The following is a 9,647-nucleotide window of genomic DNA, read 5'->3' on the forward strand; positions in this document are numbered from 1 at the left end:
AAAAATGCGTGAAAGAGATTACACAGATAACGATATCGAAAAATACACTTTAATTAATGAACATAACAATTGTATCTCACATTTACGTGAATCAATGCCTAATAATGAAGGGCAAACAATATTCACAACTACATTCAACCCTTATATACAAGGGTACAGGCTCAAAAGAGCACCATTAAAAAACTGGGACTTAATCCGGAATGATCTATTACTCTGTAACATTTTCCAAATCATCCCCTTATTGCATTTCGTAGAAATACCAACTTGAAAAAAAAACTTGCAAGTTCTACTCTACGTACCGACAAACTCGTGAAAAACGACATACCAAACGACGAAGAATTACTTTCTATTTTAACTAAATTGTATAATGAAAGTAATAACGTCGAATATTCTGAAAGCTAAATAAATCGAACGATTCGGTCAAGTACTGATGAAGGGTTCAACATAGAACCCGAAACAGCACCATCACACTAGTGAATAATCCAATTACGGACAAATTTGAGTGCTGTATTGACATAAGTTGTGTTCACGTTACACGAAGTACGGGCTAAGATTTAAGCTGATTTAGGCTTATCTAGCATATTTGCATTTTGGCTAGACCCAATTGCGTCCACGCACAGGGAGGGCCAGTCGTTAGCACGGGCTAAGGGGTGCCATTAGTCAGGGACCTTTGGTAAGCCGCTATTTACGTACGAAAAATGGATGACACGCGCGAGGTTCTATTTCTGCTGCTGGCATGTTTCATTCTAATTTTGAAGCGACGTGCACAGGAACGCAGAGAAGACGGACCCAACTTATTTGGATGCACAGAAACAGTATACAACGGGCGTAACAAAATACAGAGTTTTATTAATGCACGTCGTAGACAGCGAACCAAATTTATGTTGTCCACAATTGGAGCTGCTGTACGCTCTACTACAGCGACCCGATCAATGTGGAAGCGAGCGCGGAGTAATGACTAGTGGAATAGAATCGTTATACGAACATGGGACAATTTTCACACCCAAAGGTCGCCGCAGAGGGCGCTTAGCCCTGGGCTAAGCGTTTGCGCATACTTCGTTAGGGAATCACCAGTTAATTTGGCCTGGGGGGTGCCGGGCAATTCTAAGGGGGGGCCTTTCCATTTTCTGTATATGAAAAGGGGGGCTAACAATTTTTCCAAGAGTGAAGGAGGCGGGGGGCTGTTTAATTTTCTGGGTTTATTCACATATATTGTATAGACGACGGCTGCTGTGATGAACATACTGCAATGAGAAAGAGTTATTGTTTGTTTTATTGCACAACAATAACTTAATCAAATTAGTATAAACATGAAACTTCATCTGTAAACAACAGTATAAACCTCTGTAAATAGCATAAAAAAACTTACTGCACTTTCCACTGTATGAAGAAAAACAAACCTTTTAAACAAGTTTGTGAAAAGCAAACACACTAATATAACACAAAATATAAAGATAAAATATATTTATATAGTTTAATATTTTGTATGTAAATAAATAAAATATATATAAAAAAAAGTTTTCATATTTTTTAATAAAACACAACTTTCTGAGGAACTGTAGATATTGAACCTAAGCATCTATTTTTGATCCTCTCCATTCCTATCAATCTCTATCCTCATCGCAAAGAATGTCAGTATCGGCACTATCACCAGGATCATTAGAACCACTTTCACCATCCTCATAACTCTCTCCACTGGAACTATCGGACAGGCACTCATATTTTAACTTCAGTTCTTCATACTTCATCATCTGCTGCTTAGCTGCAGCACAGAAGACATTGCAATGAATGAGGTATTGCAAATATACTGCATCCATCTTTGACAACTTCAAATTGGCTTCAGTTTGATCTGAGATTTCAGAATCTACTGAACCATGTATACCATCAGGGAAACATCTTTGTACAACCTCAGTGGGTGTTATCCTTTGTAACAAAGCTGTAACTCCTCTTGCAAAACGATCTCGTGTACGCTTCTTCACTTTTCTCCTGTTTTCTTTTCTTAACCAAGTCAGTGTTTTATCAAGATCTGCCATGAACTCAGTAGACTGACTGCGGTTCACTCACCATGCTGTCATTGTAAGCCGTCTGTTCAATAGCCCACTGTTTTAGGCGTCTTCCATAACTGGTAAATAAATCAGAGTAACATTCCCCAACCAGTGACAAACAGTGAGAGGCCGTACCACTTCTTAAGCGTGCATGAGACCCCATGTGCGAATAGTAATAGTGAAAGAAGACAGCCAGATGATTGGCAGCCGCGTTCCAACATCATGCAGAATTTCAAAAATGGGATTTTATCTTTGGAGAATACTGAGAGCATCAAAGAATTTTCCTCTAAGTATGCAGTGGAAGAGCAATATGTCATAGACTATTTACAACACCTTACCACACTAAAGCAAATGAAAACCATTAGGGAAAAAGGTAGAAAGAAACAACAACAAAAGAAGCAGGAAAAATGTCATAGTGATTATGACTGGATTTCTTTGGTGTTGAATGGGACACTAAAAACATTGACAGCAGCTGACCATCAGAAAATCATATAAAGATCAAGCAAAAACACATAAAATCACTGAACATTTACAAACTGTAAACACCAGAATGTACAACACTGACGAAACTGACTCAGAGGACTCTGATGGTGATGATCTCGTTGACAGTGCAGAGGAAATAGAGACTGGTGACTAAATAGTTCCTTAAACTGTAGTGACGAGGTCAGGGAGTAGAGCTGGAACCTGGAAGCATCAATTGCACTGGTATACCATTGTATTAAACGGTAATATCAACAGCCACTCAGATGAAGGCGAGACATATTAAAGGTACTTATTAAATATGGATAAAATGAAGTAAAAATAAACAGACAATTGACAAACAGACACATTGCTGTTGAGATTTGGGAACAGTCATGATCTGCGATGTGACCTATGCATGAATGCAATTCCCAGTGTGGGCGGACATGTATAAGCTCATACATGATCATATAGGGAAGTGATGTGGGTAGCATATAATCAGCCATGTGGCCTATCTCATTAATTATGCATAAATACAAGTCATTCAACACCAACAAAATACCACTGGAGCAAAATGTCCAACTGACAAATGACCACACGATGAATGGATTTGAAAAAAGTAATGATCTATGCCGAGGGCTTTTTATTTATGTAATAACACAAAAACTAAAATACATGATGGCCATATGTGAAATTTAAATGCAAAATCTACATGGATATAAAAAATATTATGAAATCTTTGAAAAATCGTTGTATACAACCACAAACATGACCCGTATTTGACATATTTCCATGCGGTGCTACACCCAGAAGAGGCCAACAATGGTTGAATTATAATTGTGTCACTAAAAGTGAAGTCACCAATTCAAAGTACAACAACGACCTCCTTTTAAAGACACCAAATAATATATCATAGTATGAAAATGTTGTTTACCCGATCAAATTCGAGCCATTTTTTAGTGCGAAGCATTAACCTATGGACCTTATGAATATTTTGAATTAAAAATTAAAAATTGCTGTTTCAACTGACCAATGAGAGTACAAAGAGAGGAAAAATTGTTCTCATACATGTGTGTTATCCAGTGATTGCTATTGCTTGAGAAGTGAAAATATCGCTAGTTACTGCAGTGTTCCCTAATGAAAATATCAGTAACGTGATTGGTGTTATTTTGTATTTTCACTCTCATTTTCTCACTGTCATGAAAAAAAGACAGCTGGGCAGTATAAATAAACATAATTCATTCAAAATGTTTGTATTAGTTTCAACACATTTATTTTAGTGCAATATATATTAAAATATTGTTTTCCAATTATGTGCATGATGTATTCAAGATGCTTTCCCATAAAAACTATGTACTTCCATGTAATTTATTATTTAACTTTTAATGTTTATTATGTCACCACAGGCAACTAGTGAATATCAAAACTTATAATATCTCATTTTTTTCCATTGCTATACCTTTATTGTATTCTATAATCAAAGTCCCATAGAGGATACGATAACAATAAAGATGATTATTATTATATATATATATATATATATATATATATATATATATATATATATATATATATATATATATATATATATATATATATATATATATATATATATATATATATATATATATATATATATATATATATATATATATATATATATATATAAATATATAAATAATAATACAAAAATACAAAAATACAACGACTAGATTTGGTGTCACAGTTTGTTCCCAATTCATATTGAAATATTGCCAGCAATAATTAATAAAGCTTGTTCAGAATATCATTTATTCTCGACATTATATTCAGTGGCTAGTTCTCAGGATCTACAATAGTAATGAATAAACAGAAATTATTTGATGCCATGTTTTCAGAAGACACCGCCATATCAAATTTTGATTTAGTTTCAGGGTGACTAAACAATGACTCAACAACCAATAAACACATCTTCCGCCCATCACAAAAATTTTAGCCATAATTGAACAACCAAGAATACAACAAATATCAGGCTGCATCCTGAAAACAACTAGAAAGCACATTACAACCAGTCATTACAAACATGAAATCCTCTACCCCTCCCAATACCCCCTACAGCATTAATGGTTCCTATACTCATTTGCATCTACGTACAACAAGCTTAGCCAATACATGCATAACTCATCAAACTTTTCACCAACCGCTCATTCTAATTATCATTGAGTGAATGCGTCATTTACTAATGAGAGGCATCTTTTACGAGAATTAAACAGTAGTGAACATCAAGTGATGCTTTAATTAATGAAGCCATACAGTTAATTTACCTGAAAATATACTGAAACAGGACTTATAACTTGTACCCACGGGGGTGCAGTCTATCCGCAGTTCAATTTCTGCAATATACCATTTCCCAGGCAGTGAATCACATCTAGTGTTGAAATTAAAATAAAATATTAAAATAATCCATTACAAATATTACAAGCAGTGAACATCAAGTGATGCTTTAATTAATGAAGGAATGCAGTGAACTGACCTGAATACATATTGTGCCAGGACATATAACTTGTACCCACGGGGGTGCAGTCCATCCGCAGTTCAATTTCTGCAATATACCATTTCCCAGGCAGTGAATCACATCCAGTGTTCAAATTAAAATAAAATATTAAAATAATACATTACAAATATTACAAGCAGTGAACATAAAGTGATGCTTTAATTAATGAAGCATTACAGTGCACTGGCCTCAAAACATACTGTGGCAGGACTTATAACTTGTACCCATAGAGGGTGAAGTCCATCCGCAGTTCAATTTCTGCAATATACCATTTCCCAGGCAGTGAATCACATCTAGTGTTCAAATTTAAAAAAAAATATTAAAATAATCCATTACAAATATTACAAGCAGTGAACATCAAGTGATGCTTTACTTAATGAAGCAATACAGTGCACTGACCTCAAAACATACTGTGGCAGGACTTATAACTTGTACCCATAGAGGGTGAAGTCTTGTCGCAGCTCACTTTCTGTGATATACCATTTCCCGGGCAGGGAATCATATCTAGTGTTGAAATTAAAATAAAATATTAAAATTATTTCATTACAAATCTTATAAGCAGTGAACATCAAGTGATGCTTTAATTAATGAAGCAATGCAGTGCACTGACCTCAAAACATACTGTGGCATGACTTATAACTTGTACCCATAGAGGGTGAAGTCTTGTCGCAGCTCACTTTCTGTGATATACCATTTCCCGGGCAGGGAATCATATCTAGTGTTGAAATTAAAATAAAATATTGAAATTAATTCATTACATCTGTTCTATTTTATAAAGACCCTTCCCAAATAGAAAAATAATATTTCATAATATTTCTATTTAATTTATTTTTTATTATTTTTACTGAATTCTTTGAAGTAAATTTGCCATATACAAATTAATATGTTGGACACTATTTTATCTTAATATTTTACAATCCATATCGTTATATTTGAATCTGTTTCAAGACATTTGAAAAAATTATTTTAGAAGCATAACAATACAACTACCAGATTTGGTGTCACAGTTTGCTCCAAAATCATATTAAAATATTGCCAGCAATAATTGATAAAGCTTGTTCAGAATACCATTTACTCCCGACACCCATTTCAGTGGATAGTTCTCAGGGTCCACAATAGTAAATAAATAAACAGAATTCATTTTGATGCCATGTTTTTTTTTAGAAGACACCGCCATATCATTTGATTTGGATCAAACCATTCCAAGCTGCAAGGTGGTGTCTAAACAATGACTCAACAACCAATAAACACATCTTCCACGTACCACAAAAATTGTAGCCATAATTGTACAAACCAAGAAAGCAACAAATATCAGGCTGCATCCTGAAAAACAATGCGATAGCACATTACAACCAGTCATTACAAACATGAAATCCTCCACCCCTCCCAGTACACCATACAGCATTAATGGTTCCTATACTCATTTGCATCTATGTACAACAAGACAAGCTTAGCTATGTTGTGCAGTGTACTCGACAGCTGCTTTATCGTGCGTTGTCTGTCATTTGTTTTATGTTCCTGTTCTCTATGCGACTTGATAAACAGATAAACGGTTAGGTATAGTATTTTTAACTGATGATTTTTATTTCAAATGCATTAAATATAAATGTGATAAGATTATGTAATATATTACTTTACAATATATATCAGGTGATATAATATATATGTATATAAATACATTTGTAATATGTGACATTTAAATTTGTATAGTTTACATTTTTTATTTGTATAATGCTTAAACTTGTATATCAATAAATATTCTTAGAGATTCTTTGTTCATCATATAAAAACTGCGTTCAGAGCGCCACCATGTAGCCAGCTCACGTGGGTTATTCACAATAATCTGTTGCTTATTCTGGCAGAGATACAAACAATTACGAGCTGAGCTGTGTTGCATACTGTACCGACAGCCGAGTACAACTTTTACAGTTTTCGCATAATGAGTGATCTGAGGAAAGTGCTTGAAGAACGCATTGATATAGTTAGCCGGTTATTCAACGACAGGAACTGGGAGGCTCTGTGCGATATGCATACTCCAGAATGCAGATTTATTCGCGCTGGGAAAGTGTATTCAGGGTCTACTGGTGTGTATTAATTATTCTTCAATTTATCAGCATATATACATGTAAGCAAATAACACCGAATAAACGGCAAGGTAAAGACTGTGTCTAATTATAGTAAACACGTACTGCGTGCGTGACTCGAACCGGCGCTCGCGTACGGCACCTAATCGCCTAGCTTCACGCCACTACACGTCTTCCCCTCGGCCACCGGGCATCCCCAAAAAAGGATGCCTAATAACCGAGCTTATTACGTGCAGAGAACATGAAACCCGTCCACGCGATCCGCGCCACACAGTGTAGTTGTTTTCGTAAATCCACTTTTGCTGTAAGGGTTTACCGTGAGACATTCACTTATGTGTTGACAACCACCTATGTTTGTTCGCTACATATCCTCTAAATTATCTCCTGACCATCATATCTCCAACTGTGAGGTACGTATATCGTCATACAATACACACGAACCTATTTTTGTAAATGTGTGTGTTTCATCCCGCTTATTTGTTCTCCAAGGAACTCGCTCAGGCTGGTTTTGCTTAGCTTGTAGGCTTAAACATTTTGTTCTGACCAACAAAATGAAATGTAAGAGCATAATGTAGACTGTATTAATAACAATACTGTTAGGTAAGATTGTAAATTTAACCCATATTCAAATAGCTGAAATGTCATTGAAACAACCTGTCATAAAGACATGGTCCTTTTTCATAAAATAAACGTGATATCCAATCTTGTCACAAATGCTGCATGATATATAAAGTTCGTAAGTGATTGAATGAAGATCAGTTTGTAGCAGTTCAGTTACAAACTAATTGCCCATTCATCGTATCGTTACAACTACCGTTAAACGTACGTATTACAACTACCTAATTTCGTTGATTTTCAGAGACAATAGAAAACCTGAAGCAGTTGAGAATGGGATTCGATAAAATGGACGCAACAACAAAGGAAGTTGAGGGAATATTAGGAGGTGATAATGTGTACTGTAGTGCCACATACAAGATGAAGAATGGAGAATCTCCGGTGTACACTATCAAATTGTTATACATATGGAAGCTGGTCGATGGGTTATATAAAGCTGATATTGTGTTTTCTTCAAAGCATATTCCTTAATCTTATTAGCCTCTCGTATAACCGGCATGTATATGTACTACTTGGTTAATAACGTATAAAAAACAAATAAAATGTTTGTGAAAATATATTTATGGACATTTATTTGCATAATTTAAATGAATATTTGTGGTTTGGCATGTCAATTAATTGAGTCCATTATCTCTTCTCTTTCATGCGACACGTTGTGTAACGATCAGACCCCCTCTCCCAAAAAAAGAACGAACAGAAACATTAGGAGTTCATTTTGCAACACTCGAGTGCATTCTACACGCTATATTTTGTACTTGTTCTGAATATCTCTGGAAATTAAATCAGATTCACAGAATTGAATACATCCGAAGTGGTTGATTTACTTTGCCAAAATTTTGAATCTCGAATCGCTTATCAGTCACTACACAAAAACACAGCACGGTGAAATAATTCGCCAAATACTCGACAGCTTGATGTTTGTGGATTCGCAATGAGGTTATTGAATAAAATAGCATGGCTAGTGGGGGAAAACATACCAATCAGATAAGGTAATGTGAGGTAATGTGAAAATAAACAAACCCAACCATTAATCATCCCAACATTATACATAAAGCATACATAACAAAATATTATCAAATCAGTGAAAGAACGATATATGGAATCCTGGGGTACACACCCAAGATGTGATGCGCCCAGGTCAAACCCCATTCTTGTGATTTCCATGAGAAGGATTGGATTATGGGAACATCAAATTGAATATTTATCAACACAAATGTTGCACGTGCGCAGCGCGACGACCACCGCTTTTCAAAAAAGAGGGCATTTTTAATTACATTTTAGAAAGGCACTTTCTAAAGGGAGTAGAGGGAACGGAACAGCATATTTAAAGAACTACTAAATGAACAATTGCTGTCGACACATTTTCTAATGTAGGGGAGATATAGACTGGCGCAGTCGGGGCGATTAATTTGTTTTTGTAGTTTAAATAAAATTAAAAAATCGCGAAATGGAGGTGTTAGGGCGAAATCACCTCGACTGGTTTATTCTGCAGGAAATTCATTGCTATTAAATATTCATGATGCACATATTATAATGAGGAGGGCGCGGAAATACGTGCATAATAAGGTCAACATGGTAAAGGTCGCACAACAGACCAAACAAGGCGGCACGTTGAAATTAGAGTTTGTCGTAGTCGTCGTAAATAGACTTAGAATGTAGCATAGAAACTGTAAAACGTAGGTTTTAATGTAGTTTCTAGTCGTAGAATTAAAAAAAAAATGGGCTGCAAAAAATCAGCCGACGTATTCTCGGTCAGAGGTCAGTTGAAGAGACGATGTGATTGGCTTAGATGATTGTCAACTAAAACGCTCATTAACATATTTACCCGTTGAAACATCGACGGGTTCCTGCAGTGTCGGTAGAGGGCCATGCAGAATAAACCAGTCGGGGTGATTTCGCAGTTACAGGGGA

The 9,647-nt window shown here is 35.5% G+C and overlaps 1 protein-coding gene across 1 annotated transcript; it reads left to right on the top strand.

Annotated features, from left to right (window-relative positions):
• Nucleotides 1-6,889: 6,889 nt before the first annotated feature.
• LOC144345989 (uncharacterized) lies at nucleotides 6,890-8,295 on the top strand. The gene is made up of 2 exons (XM_078007052.2): nucleotides 6,890-7,121; nucleotides 7,981-8,295. Exons 1-2 carry the CDS (start codon nucleotides 6,977-6,979, stop codon nucleotides 8,205-8,207), a joined length of 372 nt encoding a protein of 123 aa, XP_077863178.1. The 5' UTR covers nucleotides 6,890-6,976; the 3' UTR covers nucleotides 8,208-8,295.
• The last annotated feature ends 1,352 nt before the right edge of the window (nucleotides 8,296-9,647 follow it).

This window comes from Saccoglossus kowalevskii, chromosome 15 (genome assembly GCF_978046115.1).
Source record: "Saccoglossus kowalevskii chromosome 15, keSacKowa6.1, whole genome shotgun sequence".
NCBI classification, from domain to species: domain Eukaryota; kingdom Metazoa; phylum Hemichordata; class Enteropneusta; family Harrimaniidae; genus Saccoglossus; species Saccoglossus kowalevskii.